Source organism: Chaetura pelagica, unplaced genomic scaffold, assembly GCF_000747805.2.
Source record: "Chaetura pelagica isolate M959 unplaced genomic scaffold, ChaPel_1.0 scaffold27, whole genome shotgun sequence".
In the NCBI taxonomy this organism is placed as follows: Eukaryota; Metazoa; Chordata; class Aves; order Apodiformes; family Apodidae; genus Chaetura; species Chaetura pelagica.
The window spans coordinates 2,509,305-2,533,638 of record NW_009954020.1 but is presented as its reverse complement, the minus strand read 5'-3'; the positions used below and the strand labels follow the sequence as shown (position 1 = coordinate 2,533,638).

The following is a 24,334-nucleotide window of genomic DNA, read 5'->3' as shown; positions in this document are numbered from 1 at the left end:
GAGAAAAAGCAGTCCTTAAACATAATAATTCATATTACAGGGAAAAACATTACTTCAAATGTATGGCAGCTTTTTAATAATGGATTTATTACAGGATTCTGCCCACTTACAGCTTTCTCCAAAATAAACAGGGAAATTCTAAGCCTAAACAAATTTACTGGGATTTCTGCAGTTTATTTCCTAATGTGAAGTTACCTGATACAGAATGAAGAAAAAAAAACAACCCACTTGTAAATTATGCAGCCATTTGACAAAATGTAGTCACAGCTCTATTTCCTTCATTTACAAAACATCCACGTTTTAGAGTTTATGGAAGTTATGGAGTTATGGAATTAACCAAAATTAAGTAGATAATTTCAGAAACTTTTGTACAGACATGGAGAGAATAAATGTTTTAGTGGAAAATGAATTGCATTCCAATAAAATATTTTCTATCACTAAAGTGTCTGGGGATGGATTTCATGCTGCTGACTGCATAGCATTTAATACAGTCCCTAATGAGTGATATTTTTCATCTCACTTTTCTTATTTTTTTTTCACTTCTTGATTTATTAGGATTCTAAAAACTAATTTTTAATTAGAAATTTAAAAATGTAGGATATACAAACCCAAGGTGACTGGTATCAAGTGATTGTGAAGTTGTCCCAAAAACAGGTACTTTTCCCATGATAAACATCATAATCTCTGATCTCTGGTAATCTGGGAGATTGCTTCCAAAAAATCCTAAATAAAACCAGAATAAAATCAGAACGATAGAGTCTTATAAGTGCCAGGAATACATTTACAAGGTCAAATACTTTTACAAGCACTTTTACAAGGTCAAATGATTTTACAAGGTCAAAATACTATGATTGTTCCAGGGCATAATACTTACAGGTTCATTTCTATTGAATGGCTTTACAGAGTCTTTTCATGACACTTTCTTCTTTGAATCCTAAAACTTACTAAGGAGGTGAGTAGGTTGAGGAATATCAGGGGGTCTGAGAGATAGACAGACTACTGGGAGTGCACTGACCATGCCTGGGACAGACCTGTCAGGCTGACAGGACACATGATATGGAGGATTCTCTATCCTCTCCTCAACCATCAAAACACAGTGACTTAAGGGAAAGGGACCAATGACGACAAGTTCCTGCCTGGCACAGCAAGTGCATCTCCTCTGTCATTGAAATAACAGGTACAAGGCTCTGCAAGTGGAACTGAACCATAACAAGGACAATCTAGCTTGGAGTTTTTGCTGAGGTTAACATCAAACCTGCTTCCACAAAGAAAAAAGGGTGGGTCCTATACCTTCTTGGTGCAAGTAGGAGATGACTAAGAGAGGTGTCGTCCTAGATTTGTCTTTTGTAAACAGAGAGGGATGGATAAAGTGGTGACTGGTGACTGATGGCTGCCTTGGTCACAGTGAAATCAGGAGAAAAACTGCCCTGGATATGGGCAGAGCAGATTTCAGACTGCCAAAGGAACTAGAAAGATGCTCTGGGAATTTGCTTTTGGAGGTATTGGGGCCCATTAACATTCATTGCTTTTTAAGAACCATCTCTTCGGAGTGCAGGAGCAAGTAAATACAAAGTATGGGGAATCAAGCTAGCAGGGCAGAAAGCCACCCTGGCTGAACAGGGATCTTCTAGAACTCAGGTAGAAAAGGAAAGTGGACGTTGCAAGCAAGGACAGGCAGAATAGGAGGACTACAGAGATGCTGTTAAATATTGTAGGGAGAAAATGTGTGCAGCCAAAGCTTGATTAGAGTTCAAGCTGGCCAGCACTGTGAAGGTCACAAAAGGAGCTTTTTAAAATACATCAACAGCAGAAAAAGGATCAGAAATAACACTGGTCCACTTCTTGATAAGGTCAGTTTCCTCACAAATAGGGACACAGACAAAGCAGAGATGTTCACTGCCTTCTTCACCTCTGTCTTCAACTCCCAGCCAACTCTGACCTTGTACAAGACCTGCCGCTCCAACTGGATGCACCTAAGTCTATAAGGCCCAATGGTATTCATCCCTGGGTAGTGACAGAGCCAGGCAATGTCATCACAGGACCACTATTAATTTTGGACAGTCTTGGGAGTCTGGAGAGGTCCCAGTTGACTGGAAGCTGGCAAATGTCCCAGTTTTCAAGAAGGGCAAGAAGGAAGGCCCTGGTAATTACAGCCTTGTCACTCTCACTTGAGCTGGGTAAAATTATGGAGAAGGTTATTCTGGGAGTTACTGAAAAATACTTGAGAGAGAAAAGACACATTGGTCACAGGCAGAATGGGTTCATAAAGGAAAATTTCTGCTTAATTTCCTTTTATGACAGGGTCACTCATCTAGTTGACCAAAGGAAGTCAATACATGCAGTGGTTTTGGATTTTAGCAAAGAAAGAGCAATTACCGGATTGTCCACCTGGGATGGGGTAATCCTGCTTATACATAGAAAATGAGGACTTGAGAGGCTGAAGAACAGCCTTGTGGAAAGTGGTCTGAGGGTCTGAGATGATGATAAGTTGAATACGAGTCAACAGGGTGCCCTGGAAGCCTAAAGGGCGAACACTGTCCCGGGATGCATGAAGCATAGCATTGCTAGCTGATCAAGGGAGGTGATAGTTCCACTCTACATCGCTCCACTGTGGCCCCACCTTGAGTACACTGTGTACTTTTGGGTGCCTCAATTTAAGAAGGACTGATTACAGTGTTTCTAGAGGAGGGTGACCAAGATGGTGAAAGGCCTCAAGGACAGGATTTAGGTGGAATGGCTGATGTCACTTGGTTTGTTCAACTTGAAGAAGGCTGATGGGTGACTTCATTCTACAACTTCGTCAAGGGGACAGCAGAATGAGAGATGCTGATCTCTCTATGGTGACCAGTGATAGGACACAAGGAAATGGAATGAAGCTTCACCAAGAGAAGTTCAGATTGTACATTAGGACTACTGAGAGGATGGTCAGTCACTGCAACTGGCTCCCCTGGATCATGGCACTAAGCCTGTCAAGAGTGTCTGGATGATGCTCTTGGTCATCTGGTTTTGCTTTAGGTAGTCCTGCAGGGAGCAGGGAGTTGGACAGGATGATCCTTATGGGTCCCTTCCAACTTGAGATACTCTATTCTATTGCTGTGCAATAACATATATGTAACTTTAATAGAAAGAAGCTTTACTTAAAAAGGTTGGGTTGTGGTTTATTGGGACATTTTTTGGGGGGAGGAGGAGGGGCTAACATTTTAACTTGGGGTTTTAAAGTAATGGTGAAAACTAATCTACTATATATTTGCTACTGCTCTAGAAACCTTCAAAGCATAAGCAAAGGTACAGATTAGTGAACAACATTGAAGTTACATTCCCCCTTGTTCTTTAAGTAAAGGAATATACATCACAAATGCACTGCAGTATATAATATCCCTACCATAAATATAAAATCTGAAAAAAGGGGAGAGGCTATTTTAATGAAGTAATTTACAGAAATTGTTGCAAAATTTCAGTAATTCAGTTAAGTTGTGGCAGTGTAACTGGCCATTAGGTGTCATTGTTGCCACTAAGCTTAATGTTGGTTTATTTAAATTTTCAAGTAGCACCTACTAAAATATATTCCTGTAAATGATTGCTTGCAATATGATTTTCATAAAAGGTCTAGTATTAGTTTTGTACCAAAGATAAGGAATGATTACTACCTTTCCAAAAGCCATATAAGAACCAAGAAATGTAATGTCAGTTCACCAGCATTTTTAATTTCATTGAGTGTCTTGGCTACCTTCTCACTTAAGAATTAAGAGAAGAGTCATTCAGAAGTCAAATATGTAAAGTGAGGCTGAGACTTGGAAGCAAATACAGAGACAGCACACTTGCCATTTTTCCTTTTTGATTCTAGAATTTTTAATACTATCTCATTTAGTGAACCTGTGTTACTGTCACTACTCACCAATTGTTTGAATAATAGCATTCTGGACAATCCTCTCATCACTCTCTTTGGAGCTCGTGCTGAAAGTTCCACTTCCTTTACGGATCCCCTCTCAGGAGAAATCAGATTAAGCTGAAAAGAACAAATGAAATACATTGTGAGGAGGGTATGGCCTAGGGAGAAACCTCTGAAATGTGCCTACAGCCTGGTATTTTAGAAATTACTTTGGATTCAGGAAATGTAGTCAGGTATATATGTGTAATCCATTGCTATCAAGTTGTAACAGGGTCTGGCTGGGATGGAGTTAACTTTCTTCTTAGCAGACCTGGTGCTGCTGTGCTTTGGATTTGTGACCAAAATAATGCTGACAACACATCAGTGTTTTGGCTGCTACTGAACAGTGTTTGCAAGGACCAAGACTTTTCCTGTTTCCCATCCAGTCCCCACGGAGAATAAGCTAGGGTGTGCATGAAACTGGGAGCAGAGACAGACAACAACATCTGACCCAAACTGACCAAAGCCATATTCCATGCCAGATAATGTCATGCTCAGCAATAAAAGCTCAAGGAAAGGAGGAAGAAGGGGGGACATTTGAATGGCATTTGTCTGCATAAGCAACAGCTAGACATGCTGAGACCCTGCTTTCCAGGAAGCAGCTAATCATTTTCCTGTCAATGGGACGTACTGAACAAATTCCTTTGCTTTCCTTGTGCATGCAGATTTTGCTTCACCTAGTAAACTGTCATTATCTTGATCCATGAGACTTCTTATTTTCTTTCTACCTTCTCACTGTTCTATGGGGAAAGGGTAGTGAGCAAATGGAAAGCTGTACAGCAGAAAGGGACATGGGTGTTCTGATTGACAGGCAGCTGAGTATGAATGAGCAGTGTGCCCAGGTCAAGAAGGCAAATGGCATCCTGGCCTGTATCAGAAATAGTGTGGCAAGCAGGAGCAGGGCAGTGATTGTCCCTCTGTAGTCAGCATTGGTGAGGCCACACTTCGAATACTGTGTCTTATTTTGGGCACCTCAAGACAGGAAGGACACTGAGGTGCTGGAGCGTGTCTGAAGAAGGGCAATGAAGCTGGTGAAGGGCCTTGAGAACAAGGCTTATAAGGAATGGCTAAGGGAACTGGAGCTGTTTAATCTTGTGAAAAGGAGGCTGAAGGGAGACCTCATTGCCCTCTACAACTACCTGAAAGGATGTTGTAAAGAGGTAGGTGCTGGTCTCCTCGCACAAGTAACTCACGATAGAACAAGAGGAAATGGTCTCAAGCTGCACCAGGGGAGGTTTAGACTACACATTTGGAAGAACTTTTTCACTGAAAGGGTTGCCAGACATTGGAACATGGTGTCAAGAGAGGTGGTTGAGCCACCGTCCCTGAATGTGTTTTAAAGTCATCTAGATGTGGTGCCTGGCGACATGGTTTAGTGCTGGTGTTGGTAAAGTAGGGTTAATGGCTGGACTTGATGATCATCAAGGTCTTTTCCAACCTAAGTGATTCTGTGAAAGGAGATGAGCATGTGTAAGTAATTGCAAATGGAGTAAGATTTCAAGCATTTTATCAGCATAAAGAACAACAACAACAACAAATAATCCTCAAATACAGTTTCATTCGGTCTGAGAACAAAGCAAAAATGAGCACGACCCTTCAAATCTCTCCTTTCACCTGATGTCACTGATTTAGACAACTTACCTATTGATCCTTTAGCTGCTATTGCAACTGCTTCTAAAAGAACCTGAATAATGCCAGCACGAACTCTTGGTGAGTCCCTTTTGCGGAAATCCAGGTGTCCAAGAATTTCTTGTATAACATGATGGGAATATTGTGCCTATTAAAAAGCAAGCAGACAGCAAAAAAGCTTTATCTGTAATTTTAATAACAATACATTTCTACGTCATTGGAGTCATAACCGTGTTCCCATTTTGCAACCTTCTCACTCACAATTTTATCTAAATTTAAATCAATTCATGATTAAATACAGATTTTTAAAAAAACTATCATGAGAGATGAAGGCACACAGGTCCATCCAGAACAGTATATGAGAGCTTACACTATTAAAATATCCAGGAACATCTACAAAAAAAAAGAGGCAGCATGAAGTGGTACTTCATTCATCTAACCAGAGGTGAAGGACTTCAGCTCCTCTTAGAAAACATGCCATGGATACAAACACTAAAAAAACAGCTCTCTTCCACAAACTGGAATTTTATGACTTTATCTTTTGGGTATCTGTGCTTGATGAATCCAAGAATCAGATTTTCACCATGTTTATAACAGATGATACAGGCTGGCCACTAGTAAAAAAAAATTAGCATAACACAGTTCCATGTGAACTTGGTTTCTTCGGCTGTAAAAGCAATAGAGACGTATTGGCACCAAGCTGTGACCAACATAAGAGAGTGTCCTTTATGAAGCACAATGTCAGATCCGTGTGGCCATCCTGCTCCTTGTTCTGGAGCTTGCCTAGGGACCTCTGCACTTAGTATCTTTTTTCCAAGCATTAATTAATTGAAAACAAATCAGAAAACTCCTGATCACCAACCACAATTAGTTTACTATTTGAAGAAATTCAGAACAAGGCTTAGGAGTTGTGGTAAGAGATCTTCTGGATTCTTTGATTTCATTTATTTTCATTATCACAGTGAAGTGAGCATTTAACCCTGTCTCAAGTGCTCAAAATGTGTTTACAAAGAAAACAAACCGAGGAGAAAATCCTACCTGTATAGAATACATGATGATTTTGAAGCAGGAAACAGCAAACTCATTGGGATCCCATAGCCTATGATGGTCTAAATGTCTGCAACCAAAAAATTGAGGAGTCTAAAATAACGACATTCTCCAGATATAAAAAATGGCACCTAATAGTTTTCTCTCAAAGGGATTATTTTCTTACATAAAGCTTCTACACAATTACTTATTACCTAGATCAGAAAACTAGAACTTCAGCTATGCCTTTGATTTCAAGGTTTAGGATGTGATCACAACATTTTTATCTATAACAGGAATTCCCAGTAGTTAATTTGAGGATTTTAAGGAATCCAGTCATATCAAAGTCATATAGTTAAGAATATACTGTCTCCATACAAACTGTATGCATAAAAATGGCTGTGACACAATATGCTTATTTACATGAAAGAGACACACTGAAGGGAATGGTTATAACACCTTGATAGACTTTTTTTTTTCTAAATAAAATACACAATTTGTTTTGAATCAGGAGATACAAAACAGTTAAGGCTGAATGTTCTATCCATTATAGGAACTCTTTCATTTTCATAGCAGTTTAATGAATAATATATAGATATAAATGAACAATATATTTAAACAAAACAGAGCTATCCTTTGTGTATATACTCCTTTATCACTCTGAAGCATTTCAACACTTTCTGCAAGAAATATCAAAACAGAATCAGAATGATAAATGCATTGGTTTCTCTTTAAATAGGACAGGAACTACCGCTGAAAAATTTTATCACAAGCAAAGACCAGAAATTCTGCTTAAGTAGTACAATACTGCAAGTTATTAATAGGGCACACACCAAACTTTCCAAAAAGGAGATCTGAGTACCTGAGAAAACATGACAAAAATAAATGCATTTTTAAATCTGAAAGATTGATACAAGTAATTTGGGATGCCTTTTAACTGGAGTGATTTAGGTAAAAGGAAAAACCAAATGCACAAAATCAAAACAAACCCCAAAACCCACAAGCAAAGTTTCCTACAGAAACAGAATTTAGATAGTGTTTCTAAATAGGTATCTCAGCTACAGAATCACTGCCGGTCTGCCCTTTATCTAGGATTATAGTAAACATATAAAGATGCTTCAAGTAACAAACTTAAAAGCATACAGGTGAAAGAAATCAGGACTACAAACATAGGAGGAAACACTGGAAGCTTTAACTTATATTGCCTAGAATCTGGAGGTGTCAATTAACTCACTGCTGCCAGCTTAGTGACCCAGCTGAGTACACAGCTCTCCTTCAAGGTTGATTAAACCAGCTGGCATAAAGCTACCCTGTCCTGTGCCCTAAATTATCTTGTAGTCCATTGCAGAGCTCAAAAAAATATCCTGCCATTTATTTTTTTTTTATGCATTACATCCCTTTAATGGAAATCCTACAGGCAAGAATTTCAGCAATTTTAACAGTATTTCTCTGCCAAGCTAACAGCATATTTGCATTACTAAATATTAAACTGGACTACCTGTTGGGGATAGCTGCCATTTTTGCACACACTCCAAGCACACAGGTAATGTTTAATCATGTCTTGGGCTAGAAAGACAAAGTTACCTCTTTAAATCCTTCAAGGCTTAGCGCATCATAATGTATTTACTCATGTCTTCTTTACTCCTAATGTCATTCCAGTAAAGTTCATCATTTCTTGTACACGATAGCTTATTTTAGCTAAACTATTTTTTTTTTTTTTGTCTCACCAAATACAAAATCATACTCTTCACCATTTTCTCCTGACTGGATCTGATCCCTTAATCTTTCAGGGTAGCATGTGTTCTCTGTCGCCCTTGAGACTTCATCTTTACCTGTCCCAAAGATCCATTCAGGCAGATTATGGTCAACTATAACTTAAATCAAGCTTTTTTTAAAAAAAAACTTTCCTCTCAAAGCAAGATGTACAGTTTAAGTTTTCCTGAAAGGCAAAGTATTAGCCGCTTCAAGTAGCTGAACTGATAAGAAGACATCAGGGGGAAGATGACCGCCGAGGTTAATGTTTTGCGCAATAGCTCAATAGGCAGCATACTTTGTATACTGGAATTTTGCTCCCAATAAAAGAATTATTACCACAGAATCAGAGAATGTCTTCGTTGGAAGGGACTTCTGAAGGTCATGTAGTCCAACACCCCTACAATAAGCAGGGACATCTCACACCACTAGAGCAGATTGCTCAGAGCCCCATCAAGCCTGACCTTGAATGTCTTTAGGGATGGGGCCTATTCTATAATTACGTTGTATATTTTTCTCCTTCTAGCGTAGCCAGTGTATTCAATATAGTTCTTTTCTTGTACAAGACGGTAAATGGTATTTTCAGCATGGTGCATTTAGTTTCATTACAATCAAGTCACATCTTGCCTATTTTTTTTCCCAATCACATTTCTTTCAACAAACTTTGCCCTCCGTTAATATCTGCTGCATATCTATGTAGCAAATGTGTTCTCAAATTGAAAGTGCAATGGACTCACTATCTCAAACTTGCACTCTACCAGTTCTGCTCACTCACAAAGTGAAGCAGATTAGATAGAGCATTCCCTTTTTGTTCAGGAAAAACAGCTTAGAAATTGCATTTTCTACATCTCTTGCTCCTTCAAAAATACTTATAAACAGACAGGAATGTAAATTTTTTAAGTAGGAAAGCATGAAATTTTTTTAATAAAACACTCAACTTTGCAACAGTTACAATCCTATCAGATTGGTGTAACAGCTACAACTGGAAATGAAGTCATAGCAGTCCTTTGCACTTAATGCTATTAGGAGAAAAAGAAGGGAGCTTCAAGAGTTTTCTGCCCTCAGTAACCACCCCACCTTCTTTCTGCATTTCTGTTTTTACTTAACAGTAAGCAACTTGAAAATCTTTCAGTGTATCAATGGAATACTCAGTCTTCCTGGGAAGAACAAGGGAATCTTAGAGAAGATTTTTCCCTTAACAGGAGGCCGTCTTGAAAATCTACAAGGATCAAATCATATTTTGTTTTCAAATCATATTTTGTAAGGAAGCAACTGGGGCAATGCAGAGAAAATTCTGGACTTGATAGTTAATACACCAGCTCTTAATTGTACTGTGTGCAACCGTGCAGAGTGTGCACATTGTGTGAACATCTGCCATTCATTACTTAATGAGCCAACAAACATATTCCTTACAGAATATCAAAACAGGTTTTGGGAAGAAAACTTCAAGGAAGTAGAAATTTTCACTTTTTGTATTAATCTGGGCACAGTATCCCTTTGTGCTACTTGTATTTTACTTGGCTTGTCTCTTCACTGACTGTAACAGTCATGAACAAACAGTTTCACACTCAAAAGAAAGGCCAGCTGAGGCAACAACCCATCCAAATAATTAGGTAGTACATCTAAAATCAGTAGAATGGGATACACATCTCTCCATAACTATCTTGAAGGCAACAGGAAACAAAGAACTGAGATCAAAAGAGGGGCAATTTTTTTATAGAAACATGAGTAACTGTCAGTAAAATCCCCTGGGTTGAAAAGAAGAAAGGAACTTAATGCAACATAATTAGAAGATGAAATAGATTTTTAAAAAATAATCTCTGAAGATAAAACCTTCCAGGAATTTCCAACTTACGCGAAAACTGGTCTGACAGCATTATTCATATTTCCGTAGGTTGCTCGTCCCAGTAGCTCCCTGAAACAGTTCTCAGCCAGCACAGCAGGATTCTCCTCTTTCTCTCCTCCTGTAGGAGAGGATGGAGGGCCTATTCTGCTGAAGTAAGACAAAAATACATTGATTTGACTACTGATGAATATCCATCTTCCTTACTGTATAAACCCTTGGTTCTACAATGCTCATGAGTCACACTCTTGAGTTAGGCAAGAACTGTATCCCAAATATGCGTAAAACCAAAAATCTGAATAAAATATTTTATTCTGCGTTTGAGAACAAGACAGACCCTTTTGCTAAATTTAACAAAAGGAATGCAGTCCTGCCAGTCTGCCTGCTCCCTACAGAGGGACTGTCTTGCAAAAGCCAGCAGGCTAAAACACTGTTTCTTACATCAGATAAAGAGCAGGGGCAGAAGGAACAGACCATTGCGCTAGCCAAGGTATTGGCCAATGTAGCCTCTGGCACCTGGCCTGGACAACTTGACTGCAAACTTGATGGCCATTACTTCTGGAACAGGACCAGAATTCTGTGGTCTGGGATTGTTAGTGATAAGCCAAAACTATGGAAACAATGACACCTGCATCAAGAGCAAGACTCGTCCTTTTCCTGTCCACTCTCTTAATTAATAAGTAATGCGCCTGTGAAGGTACCAGTCAGAAAATTATAATGACCTAGCCCCATCTCGTCTCCAAGTATAAACTAGTCTGAGAATCCTCTGTTTTTCAGAAGAAGAGCACATCAACTATCCAGATGGGTCAGTGGGCCTGAATCCTCTCTTCTCCCCCCTTAAGGAGAACTCTTTTTGGTAAAATTTGCACCTCTGACTTTGCCAGATGTTTCATGTTGTCTTTACTATCTTGCCCCACATCTATGCAGCCAGTAGATCAATTTGCAGCCAATTTATCAACAACTATCCAGAACTTGTTCAACTGCTGCATCAGTAAATGACCTTAACTTCCCTTTTAAACTGTCTCAGTGAAAGTTCTTGTTAGGACTCTGAGGGGGGGGCAAAGTGCTTCAAGGAAAATCCTTTTGGTGGGACCCTGAAGCAGCAACTTTGCAAAACTGTCTAAGTCCAAGTTTTTGTGGGACTCTGCGACAGGCAAATGTTGTCCTTTTTGTGTGACATTCTTTTATAAAACTATCAATCTTTATCTGTTCATATAGTACTGAACACTGGATTAGTAAATATGCATGTGGCAAAACCAATGGCTGTTAATACTGATTTGATTTGTTAACTTGCATTTTGACAAACTATTACTCATTCCTAACAATGAGTAAAGGCCATGAAACCAAGCAAAAAGTTAGGCAGAATCTTAGTCATTTTGTTCAGACAGATCTCATTCACCTGCCCACTACTGAATCCACACTGCGTGGCTGAGTGTTAAATAAGACTCCAACACATGTGCAGAAACAGATGGCTCCTGAGTTGAAAAAAAAAAAAGTAAGACTGAAATAATCAGAACATTATCACCCACACAGCTACCTCTAACTAGATGCTATAGAAGTTACAGAATCACAGAATTGTTCTGGTTGGAAGACACCTTTAACATCATCAAGTCCAACACTACCAAGTCCACTGCTTAAACTATGTTTCTAAGCACCACATCTACATGGCTTTTAAAGATTATCTGCTCCATGACCCTCCCGGGCACTGAGGTCAGACTGATAGGTCTATAGTTCCCTGGATCCTCCCTTTGGCCTTTCTTTGTAGATGGGGATAACAGTTGTCAATCTCCAGCCTACTGGGACCTCCCTGGTTAGCCATGACTGCTGGTAAATGGGGTAAAGTGGCTTGGTGAGCACTTCAGCCAGCTCCCTCAGTACCCTTGGGTGTAATCCATCCGGCCCCATAGACTTATGCATGTCAAAGTGTGCAGCAGGTCGTTAACTATCTTCTCTTGGATTACAGGAGTTTCAAACAGCTCCCTGTCCCTGTCTGGGTACCCAGAAAACAACTGGGCCTACTCCTAAAGACTGAGGCAAAGAAGGCACTACGTACTTCAGCCTTCTCCTCATCCCTGATCACTATATATCCTTCTGCATTCAATAAGGGATAGAGGTTTCTCCTTAGTTCTCCTTTTTTTTGTTAATGCATTTATAGAAGTGTTTCTTGTTATCTTAAGACAGCTGCAGCCAGGCTGAATTCAAATTGGGCTTTAGGCCCTCTGATTCTCTCCCTGCATAGACTCATGACAGTTTTTTAGTAATTCTGAGTGGCCTGCACCTTTTCCCAAAGGCCATAAACTCTCCTTTTCACCCTGAATAGCAGCCAGATCTCTTTATTCAGCCAGGCTGGTGTCCTTCCTCCGCAGCTCATCTTTTGGCACAGGGGAACAGCCTGTTCTTATGCCATTAACACTTCCTTCTTCAAAGATGGGAGGGAGAGGAAAGCAGCAATGGTGAGGTTAGAATTTATTACTACCACAGCTATTGTTTCTTCTGGTGCTAAAATACATACACGTATGACTTAATTGAAAAAAAAAAATAAAAAAATCTCTTAAATTAAGAAAGTAAGTCTGCATTTAAATATTGACTTCATTTCATATGGAAATTTTAACTTATGGCTTAATAAAACTTGCCACAAAAAGCAAGGCTTTAATGTTTTATAGCAATTACCAAACTTTGTAAAGCTCAAATACTGCCATCTTCAGTTTCTTCTTTTCTCTTGCTGACTGGGAAACAGGCTATTCAAAACCAACATAGAACAAAAAGAGGGATTCAAGACAGAATCCAGACACTAGGGAAGCAAAATACAGAAACTACAGACTGTTTTGCACAAACTAAAACCTTTTGAGGACTGAATTCCACCACTGAGCTTTGAAGGGAATAACCTGTCTTCACTTTGAAATACCTAAAACCAGCACCTGCACTGTAAACAGTGAAAGGCAGAGCCTTTCCAGGAGAGTTTCACATTTCCCAGTTCTCATTTTAGAAGCATGGCCTTGGTAATGTTTTTTGGTTCTTTTTTTGGGTTGTTGTTTTTTTCTTTTTCTTTTCAAGTCACCTCCTTTACAGCACACAGAGACCTGAATTAGTAGAGCAAATTAAAGGCATCTGGAATGTATTTCTGAATTTAAGTGCTTCACACATAACTCTGTTAAGCTGTTACTAATACTTATAGTAGAATACATATAATAGAAACTTAAGTGACAATTCACTTACACAATTCATTACACAATAAACATTGGGAAATTTATTTTAGACTGCAGAAATCAGAACACTAAAGCCTTAATCATGCTTTCAGTTCTGCAATGCAAGCTTGTGCATTAAATATGTTCAGAAGTGTTCACTATGAGCATCAGCTTCAGTTAACGTTCACTCAGCAGCATCACAAAATCATAGCTTTAGAGCATTATAGAAAGGTCAGATATTGAAATGCCACATGTCAAATGAGCATGTTAACATCACAGCAGTAATATCTTCTGATAGCATAAGATCTTCTAGAGTTTCAACACTACTGCAATCTAAAAGTTGAAATATCCTGTTGCCTCTGGTAACATCAGTGTTTCAGAAGTTACCATAACATTGCTAGCTTGTCAGATTTTAATAATAAAAAAGCCCCAGGGACCTCTGTTAGATAAGGATAAATAGATTTAAAAATGCACAATGATTAGAGTTTAAAAAGGCATGACAATTTGTATATAATCCACCATGAGAAACACTAGACTGTAGCTTTATCCAATTGCTGTGCCCCTTGATCTCTCTGTTTTCCTTTCCAGTACTGCCTAGATTGTGATCTAGACAGATGGGCATCCTTGTGCAGGGAAGGCACGAAAGACAGGGCAGGACTGTTATTCCCATTGCTGTTTTGACAAAGATTCCCTAGAACACAGCAGCACTATAAAGTTGGGTGGGCCAGGGGAGGGGGAAGAAAGCAGGCTGCCAAACACACACACACACACAGATAATCTAACTGGAAAAATGCTAGTTAAAATGAAGTAAAAATAAATAAATAAATAGATAGATAGATAGATAACTAAATAAATAAATTATATGTAGTCCCACAGAAGGTGACTTATCTGCACTACTTGGAGACTTATTTTAGAAGAAACTAAAGGAAAAAAAAAATACAATGCAGTCTTAGTCTAAAATGTTAGTCTTAGACTGTGTCAGAATGTTCAAAATTATCTCCCATTGTCTGTAGGAACCACATTTTTATTTTAAACTAACAGCACCTGCCTCTAAGGATTTCTCACTAAATGTTCCTTAGCATTATCAGATGAAAGACAATATAAGACTACTCTTTTTGGTTTTAAAGGAAAGCTTTGTACAGCCTTTCAAGTTTCATTTCACTGGATTTTAAACAAAGATCAAAAACCTCTGACAAATCCAGCTGCAACAGTTAAAAAAAAATAAATTACTACTATTCCTCAGCATCCAGGCTTTCTCTACTACCACAACTCCAAAGGAGTGAAACATGAAATGTCTTTTGCAATGAAATGCACAAGACCAGGTCCCTTTAGGTGTTCTAACAGCTTTCTTGTGTGTAATCTCTATCAAGTGGCAACAAGGAACTGGAAGGGGGGGAGTTTTGTGGTACAGAAGTTTCCATAGGAAACATCTAATTAGGATTAAACTGGCTGAAAGCAACTCAACATTTCATGCATGAGACTTCTTAGTACCAAAAAAACAGGATTGGCCAAAAAATATGATGGGACATGCTCACTTCTTGTGAGCTACAGGAACATTTGACAACAATTCACTTACTCAGAGAAAGAAATACATTCTAATCTACCTCTAAACCAGCATTTATATGTACATTACGGATATATTGGAAGGATTTTAAGTTAAGTCTACAATGAGTGCTAGAGTGGCTTTCTGCCTTAAGCAAGGCTGGCACTTTCAGCTTTGCAGTTACCAGGAAGAGTGTGTTACTAACTAAGTGAATTTCCAATGTCATACATCCCTTCCCCATTTTAAAGATGTACATAAATTGATAAACATGACTGACTCTTCTAAATTTTCTTCTGGAAAACTTGAAGGAGGGAGGAAGAGTTTTTTGGGCAATGCCTTATACTATACTGAAGTACAAACAACAATTATTTTGTAATATAGAATCCCACTGAAATACAACTAAGAAAAAATGTGACTTTCAGAAAGTTGCACTTGCAGATTTGTCTGACAGTCACATAACTAGAATGTGTATTCAGATATACAGAGAAATAATGACATCCACAAATACAAATGGATGTTAAAAATGTTGTTTAAATATTAAATTCTTATCTCCAAAGAGTCTCATTTGACGTGCTTAGAAGAATCTTGAACTACATTATTAAGGTTCCACAATTAAAATTACAGTGATCTTTAAGGTATGTCTTATGTATGTATACTTCAGCTTTAACCACAAATAGTTATTTTCTATGGACTTAAGTATGGGATATTTTCTGGAATTTCTGCTCTTTTCCAAATACTGCTTTGATTCCATCTGCCAGAACAATATTTTTCTTACTCCTACTCTTCAAGATGTCTTTCTTTGTGCTCCACAAATGTGAAGTCCCATCTAAAACAAGACAAGAAAACTCTCTGTAACATTATTTAAGGCCAGCAGATCAACTATTTATAAATACTGTTTTCAGCTTTTCTGTCACATGTGCATCATACAAGGCCCCTTCTTGCCACTTGGAAAACAATTTTTCTTTTTTTCTGCTGAAAATACATTATGAAAAAAGTTTCAAGCAGCCAGTTCGGATAATTAACAGTTGCTTTTTTGACAGATTTGTTTTTCTACCACCACTACTGCACTGCTCAACAGATGACAAAAATTAGCCATGCAGTACATATAAACTGATCTGCTGTAAGTGGTTGATTCAAATACTATTTAAGTCAGTTTTTTCATCATTTCCATCATGCTATCATTTTGCCATGTAAAGCAAAGTATATGCTTGAGGGCCCTCTGAAGAGTAACAACGGAAACGGCCCACCTGCTTCTAGAAGCCCTGAAAGAGCAAATTCTAACTAGGTGCTCTGTGCTCAAACAGCAGTTTCAAAAACCTTAGTCTCTTATTCATATCACTCTTCAGATGTAAAGTCCAAGCACTTATTTCTGTATTTACAGTGTGGGCCCTGGGTTATATGCACTAGATAGATAAAGCATGGACAGAAAGATAAGTAGTGATTTTATTGATTTAGTATGAAATATTTGCTTTAGAGAACAGACAAGTAATGACAGAAATAAGAGAAGAAAAATAAGTCTGAAGAATGGGGAAAAAAACAACAAACAACAAGAAAAAAGAATCAACCAAATAAAGCCAACAACAACAAAAGAAAAAAAAACAAAACAACAAACCAAAAACCTAACCAAAAAAGAGAAAGGAGATAGGTCTGGCAGTGTGTCACATGAAAGCATGAAAAGAGTTTTGCTGGAGCAAGGCTTGTGACCCTACTCACCAAGCAAGTTTTGAAGCAGCTAAGGTTGGACGTGAACATTTAAGCTTGTTTGCATCACTGAAGTTGGTTTTACAAAAATTTCCTAATGCTACCAAGAAACACTTTCTACAACTACACAGTGTTAGGCACAAGTACAGACACAGACAAAAAAAGAGGCAACTTTTCTATTGTAAGGTGATGGGTATATCCTCAACATCAATCACACAGATCTTTTCTGAAGATATCTGGCAAGTAATATGCCTAGAAGTTATTGAAATAAATAAATTTTGAATCTTCACTTTAAGTCCTCTTGCAAATGGTTACATGGGAATTCAAAACTTATTATAATGGTTAAATGGGAATTCAAACCTTATTAAAAAAAAAAAAATACAAGTAGCACAATTATTTCAGTCACCTACAAACCTGTGCTTACCAATGTAATATAGTAAAAAAAAGGGTTTACAATTTTTAAGATGTCCAAACATGGCTATACAATTTCCAAAGCAATTCTTAACACTGATGAAATCTAGAGCTAGTGAAATGTATGGAGTTGAAAAGATTTTAAGACAACACTAAGCACAGTTAAGCAGAGCTGTGCTATTGTTTTGAGGAGACTCAGTTAGTAAACATGAGTAATTATTTCCAATAAAAAAGAAAATAAAAAGATATTTCATAAAAAAACTAAGTCTAAAGATTGCTTAAAAACATGCCAGTGACCATAAATAAAAATACCTGTCGATATCTTCTATTTTCTGCATATTAAACAGCAACGATGGTACTATCTTGTCCATGTGCTGAGGTTCCCATATAGTTGCTCGGAGTTCATCATTAACTGTTTTTCGAACCACTCCCTGAATGCCCCTGATTCCAGCAATTCGGATCCTAAGGAAGGAAAAAAAGAAATTACTGAAAAGGAGAAACAGAGCACCTCCTTGTCTAGTTGTTTTCCTATTAGGCAGCAGTGATTACATAGTGTGGAATTGTTCTCACAAACAATGATTTGAAAATTTGGCCAATTAATCAGAGTTGCCCGTATTGTCTTCAAACATCGTTTAAGCTCAGAAGGAAGCTGACAAAACAAACAGCTGAACAGAAGCATCTGATCTGTAAGGATAATGCTGACACTGATCATTGAGTACTCAGATTGTGTATACCACCTTCAGAAGAAAGTCACATGAGCGAAAACTCACCAACCCTACACAAATTAACAGCCACCAGTTGAAAGTGTGAGAAATCACAACCTATTCCATTGCAGAAGAAAAAATGTTATGAAGTTATTACAGCAAAGCTGAAGCAGTAGCTAACACGATCCTGTGATCATGGCCTTAAAGGTTCCAGTTAGGACTGCGGACTACGTGAGAAAATGTTAAAGATTTGTGCAAGATTCACAAGATGGAAAGCAAAGGATAACTCTTGTCAACTTAAGCCTGATGCACAAAAGGAACAACCGTTTTAATCCTAAAACCATTTGAACCAAGTGGGAAATTATGGGAAATTATGAACAATAAAACAATAAAAAGGAAAAAATAATGTAAGTTCTAAAAAACTTAGTCTAGTTGTTAAATATTTTCATTATTCTGTTGAACAAAAACAGTTTGCAGGGGAATCTACAAAATGAAATGAATGGTGAAATACTCTTTTTTGAAGCAATAATATTTCGAAAACTAATAGAATAAAGAGTGATACTGTCAGCAAGTTAAATAAGCACAAACTTAATTAAAAATTGAAATTATTTTTAATAAAATTAATCTGTTATCTTTTAAATCTTAATTTCAGTATGGACAACACATAACTAACCTTTATTCAGTCACATTTGCTGCATGAAAGCATTTGCTAGATGAACTGCAGAGCTATATGAACTTGCTCAGATATATATCTTTGCTCAGATTCCCTGAGGTAAATACTTAAACCTGTAGCCCCATGTTTTTCAGCAATTTCTGAGGAAAGTCATGTGCATTCAATATGGATCCCATAACATTCTATCCTTTCAAGACAGTTTTATTTGGGTTACATACAAAATAGCAAAGAGGAGGGATGCACAAGCAGCTAGAAGAACATTTGATACTGCTGTTCAATGACAGTGCTTCAATTACAGTATCCAATGTTAAGCTTTGAATATTAAGCATCTAAGATGGACATTTAAGACACAGAGCTTCCAAAATCCCATTACTGAAACTTTTTTTTTCTTTTTAATTATTAGTTCTAAAGGCAATCAAGTTTTGTTGATGCTGTGGTTTTAGATAAGTTAAATACTAGCACTAACCTCCCCTACTCTAAGGGATATCTCAATTATCAGGTGAGATGCAGTTTCAGACTCAGAAGCCTACATCACCTGCCTGCCAGTGTAGATGATGTTCAAGCTCCCATTCCAGCCAGCATTTCAGTAGAAGCTCTATCTAGGCAGATAAACAGTGACTCCAGATGTCTGGTTTCGGATGAGCTGAACTACTCCCTAGCCCCCACCAATAGCATTGACTACTTCTGGTATCTGCATTTAGAATTTTAATCTGTAGTCGTAGCTCAGCTGTTTTGTTGAATTATATCAGTACCTACAGCAAATCTGGTATGTCAACTCCAAGAACGATTGGTGTTCATAAAGATCTCTTTCAAAAGAGATTACTGAATCACAGAATGGTTTGAGTTGGAAGAGACCTTAAAGATCATCTAGTTACACCCTCGCTGCATGGACAGGGACACCTCCCACTCAGAGTCCCATCTAACTTGGCCTTGAACACCTCCAAGGAGGGGGCATCCACAATTTCTCTGGGCAACTTGTTCCAGTTTCTCATCACCCTCACAGAAAATAATTTCTTCCTAATGTCTAATCTAGACACATTCAAATAGTCTAGGATGATGTCATAAAAGTAATACTGCTATACATTTAATTAAATTGGGTAAAAAAATTATTCTCATGCAGAAAAAAAGGCCACACCCCTGTGCATTGGGGTGCCACTAGCACTAATTTCATGTTCTTACTACAGCACAGGTGGCCAAAAAATGATGGTTGAAACACTGAGGAAGGTGAAGGATCAAATTTCACTATATACAGGTGAAGATTCATTCCTCTACAGAAGTCTCAGATGGGTATGAAAGTCAAGATTACATTTAAATCAAGGTAATGTACATTCTTATGGCACTAGGATGAACTTCCTCCCTGTCTAAGGGTACATCAACATTGCCAGCTGAAGCACAGATAATGGTGCAGGTTGATAATTTGAAGAGCAAAAGATTAGCACAATTCTTACTCCTATGGCAATCACAGCTTTGAGGCATTTTAGTTTGTAGTATCCTTACGAGTGGTAGGTCATATTTGATAAGAGATGTACTGGTCTCTTAATTAATTCCATGTTCTAGTTTATTATTAGTATTACCTCCCATTTGCAAAGGGCAATGAAGGTGAAAGTAGTTCTAAAAATCCTGAACTGAGCTTCACACCCCAACCTCTTATAAAATCTTGTACTGTAAGTAAGCAGTTTAACATTTTTGGTTTAGTTTCACTAAGCCTAAAAAGGAAAAATCTCTAGAAGTTCATTAAAATATTTATGAATACTATTTGAGGCCATCATCTTCAGGTAAATATACTGTATCTGACAGAAGCCTAAGTTACGACTTAGTTGCATGATTCACTGGCTTCACCAGTGACACTTGCTTAAGAAGTTTCTATCACCTTTCTCCTTTGGTCCCTGAGTATAATTCAGTTCTTTCCCAAACAATTCACAAGGTCATCCTGTAAAACCATTCACTGGAATAATCTTCCTAAAGGGAAAGGTGGTGGGGCAGGGGACAAAGTACAGGAGTAGCAGGCAGATTTAATTCCAACCATTTTAGAGACCAATTTTACATAAGAGGTCTATGTATCATTTGGGCAACAAATAAGATGGCAGCAAATTACAAAAAAAATGAGGAATTAATCAGAACACTAAAGAAGGAAATAATTTTTTAGGGTTTTGGGGGGTTTTGGTTTGTGGGTTTTGTTGTTTGGTTTGTTTTTTTCTTTTTTCTTTTTTTTCCTCCTAAGCCTGTACAGTGTTAATTCTTTTTAAATATACAGTTCACAGATCTTTGAAACTTCAAACTTTAAGAAAAATCCTTATATATTGCAGCTAACATAACAACAGTACACCCAAAGGGTTGTATTCTCATAGTTGGCTGAACAATTTAATGCATGGAAATAGAAAAGATGACTACAACAGAGATGCAAATATCATCTGAAAAGCCTTAACTTTTCTGAAATGCTCAGGAGTTAAACACCAATTAACAATTCATATGAACACATCACTAGGGGGAGCTGAAGTAAAAAAAAAATGTGGTGCTTACACACCCCTGTAAAAATCTGCAATACTAATTCATGAAGGCATTTCAGATTCACACACAGCATCATACTGCAGATATCTATGAAAAATCAATTTTAATGACCAGTTGTCAAACAGCAGACTCAAAATATGCTTTCACTAATCACATAAGTAGCCCCATTAATTTATCAAATGAGTTATGTAACTTGCACACATTTGCAGTAATAATTAGTGCCTTTCTGGACAGAATCCATGCAATCTGGCAGGCATTCCTCATGTAAAATTCCACTTAAATATTCTAGGAGTTCCAGCCACCTATGATTTGCAGCATTTGGTGCTATTTGAAAAGTCACACATTCATGTTTTTCCTAGGGAATGAAGAATATAAGCATGTTAAGACAGTTTTCTGTAATACATACAGAATGGCACTTACTCAGTTTGTATTTCTGGATCATGGTCACATGAATGACACATGGCACTGAATCGAGACACAAAGAAGTCATAGCGCCTGTGATATGAAGGTGTATCTTCCTCAATGTTGGCAAATTTGACAAACTGGAAAATGAAATGTTACAAAAGCTTTAGATGACAGTTTCCCAAATGAGAATAATAAGCACTAAGCTTTGTTTAAGAAGTAATATAACACATTGCAATAAGAAAGGATTAAATATTTAAGCAAAGAAAAATGCAAATTGAAGAGGGTTTTTTTTTGCCAAGCCTTTCCACTGGAGCATCATTCAGATCATTATGAAAGAGGGTAACTGCATCAAATACAGCATACTATGTAATATGGAAACATCCAGCACGTGAATAGTGAATGTCAACAAGTCATAGAATCATAATAATTCAGGTTGGAAAAGAACTTTGAGATCATCAGATCCACCACTAAACCATGCCCCTAAGCACTACATCTATATGTCTTTTAAATACCTCCAGGGACTTACCAAATTTAAAGGGAAATAAACCCAGAGGCACCTTGTCAATTCTGCCTATTTCTTACAACAGGGGTAAAGGAGGAGTTCTGGGAATTATAACCCAGTCAACTTTAATTACATTCACAGAAAGATACTCTGAATAAAACCCCTAAATTGCAGACAGCTACAAAGTAACAAATGGGTAAGTAACAGTCAACATGGATTTCTCAAGAACAGATCACATCAACCCAGCCTAAATTATTCCTTTGACAAGAAAGTAGACTTTGTAAATCCAGATGAAGCAGCATCTGTCATATCTTAAATTCAGTGATGCTCAAAAAAATACACAACATTCTCAAAGGGAAGCTACAAAAATCCTGTCAAAAAAATACTCCACGTAAGATAGATGCAAAAGGGTCTGGAAACAACTTGTAAATCATCAAACTACAATAACGTATTGAGTGAATTTCTGAAGGGGCCTGTCTGGAATACAGTAGTATTTGAGTTTCACTAGAGACTTAGATGACAGGGTGGACTCATCAGATTTGCAAAGAACACTAAGCTGCCCAGAGAGCTACAGGCATGCTTGATGCTTGATTCTTTACAAACTGAAAACGGGACATGAAAAATCAAGGAAGCAATATAAGAATGACAAATATAAAATACCACTTTAAAACTGCAGTACAAATAGAAGCCAGATACAGCTGAATGCAGAAAGAAACGCAGAGCTATAATAAACTGCACATGCAAAAAGCGTCAATGTCTTTATATTGGCATGGAAAAGAAAACAATATACTGTGATACATCTGATTACCCGTTACACCTATAAAGAAATTTTTGCCATCTAACTCACACTAGTAAGTTCTTAGGTGAAGTACTGGATCCAGTTGAAGCATCACAGCTAAAGATGGTGATTAACTGATACAATCCTTCAGTTATTCCAGAGATGAACAAAGCTTTAGACAAACACCTATTAGAAAAGCCTGAAACACATTATATTACCTAGTCCAGAGCTGATTTAACATTGTTAGTCTTAAAATGTATAGAAGACAGTAATAAAAACCAAATAAATAAATTGTCTTCTTTGTCCAGTGGTAATATGAAAAGCAATAATTGGCTTACACTGAAGCAAAGACTACTTAAGACAGATGTTCAAAAACCCCTCTTTTCTAAAGCAAGCAGTCTGCCTGAAGTTCTTCTGGATTATCCATCACTGACAGTTTTAAGAACAGACTACAGAGAGAAGAAAAAAGGGAAAGGGAAGGTTGTCAGGACAGGTTTAACATAGTGCTAGTTCTGCCCTGAAGCAAGATGCCCCATTAAGATGGGCAAGATGCCCCATTAAGATGGGCAAGATGCCCCATTAAATCCCTCCACTTTTTCCCACTGCAGTATTCCTTCACCAATTGCTAAGCAAAGGCTGAGTCTTTTCTCATACAATTACTGAGATGCAGAACCTGCTTTTATCAGCACATTACCCACAGACATCTAGACATGCTCAAAACACTTCAACATAATCTACAGCACACACATTTGTGAAGGTTTTAAGGTAGTTTTCAAGCTGAAAGTTTTCAGAAAAAAAACCCACAAGTTTTTCTACTCTTAAGTCTTTTTTTCTGTTTTATCTAGAACACTTAACCCTTTCAATTGCACCACCAGTTCAATCACTGAAAAATACAGGTGCAGCTGATGATACAGTTTGTAAACCTGTATTTTCAATCATTACTGAAAATGGAGCATAATTGTATAACACAAGTTCATTTTACATGTCCTGGAGAGAATATCTTGTGCTGTCATGTGATAAGAAAGTGACAGTCACAAAACAATTCTGTAGTGTTTGTTGCTACAAATTCAAAGACAATCCACAAACAGCAACCATACTTTTCAATGCAGTGAGTTATAAAAAATATCGCTGCATTGCCAACAGACCATGGAAAATGCTTTAAATGTCTTGTCTCAGTGTTGGCATTTGTGAAGATGTGAATTCCAAAACAGATTTTCTAAAGTTAGTCCTTACAATTTAATAAAGCATAAAGCCCACAGGAAAATAAATTAATAAATAGATCTATCAATACAATATTAGTATTTTCCCAAACATTCAAGTGTTCAAGTCTACAATTCATCCAGTAAACTTCCATAAAAGCATGTAAAGGAATGGAAGGTAAAAGCGTAAAGAACACAAAACGCTACGAGAGTGGCTGTAAGAATATTAACTTACCTAACGTTCAATATTAGACTATTCCTATTATCTAAACACAAAAGTATTTGATTGATAAGATATTCCAACATGAAAACTTAATACAACTCTAATGCTAGAAGAAAGATGTATTGTACCAAGAAATTGGTCTGTAGGAGCAAATGTTGAATTTAGGCCAAGAAAAGAATCAGAGGCTTGCTCTCTCCTTCTGGACATTTCTCCTGTGTCATGATACAGCTTTACAGCAGGGAAGCAAGTACCCAGAAGTTAAACCTCTCAAAATGGCATGCACAGCAGTATGTCCAGCAAGGGTAAAACCTTTTTATTTTATCC

At 37.6% G+C, this 24,334-nt stretch overlaps 1 protein-coding gene across 1 annotated transcript in view; it reads right to left on the bottom strand.

The window, feature by feature from the left end:
* The window catches only part of EFR3A (EFR3 homolog A (S. cerevisiae)), a 65,773-nt gene that overhangs the window by 22,006 nt on the left and 19,433 nt on the right, over nucleotides 1–24,334 (bottom strand). The window contains exons 5-12 of the mRNA XM_010002274.1: nucleotides 21,324–21,445; nucleotides 17,331–17,480; nucleotides 10,191–10,328; nucleotides 6,596–6,674; nucleotides 5,502–5,705; nucleotides 5,367–5,376; nucleotides 3,896–3,985; nucleotides 609–723 (exon numbers count right to left, since the gene is read on the bottom strand). Of these exons, the coding sequence (XP_010000576.1) occupies nucleotides 609–723; nucleotides 3,896–3,985; nucleotides 5,367–5,376; nucleotides 5,502–5,705; nucleotides 6,596–6,674; nucleotides 10,191–10,328; nucleotides 17,331–17,480; nucleotides 21,324–21,445 (908 nt within the window). The remainder of the gene's footprint in view (nucleotides 1–608; nucleotides 724–3,895; nucleotides 3,986–5,366; nucleotides 5,377–5,501; nucleotides 5,706–6,595; nucleotides 6,675–10,190; nucleotides 10,329–17,330; nucleotides 17,481–21,323; nucleotides 21,446–24,334) is intronic.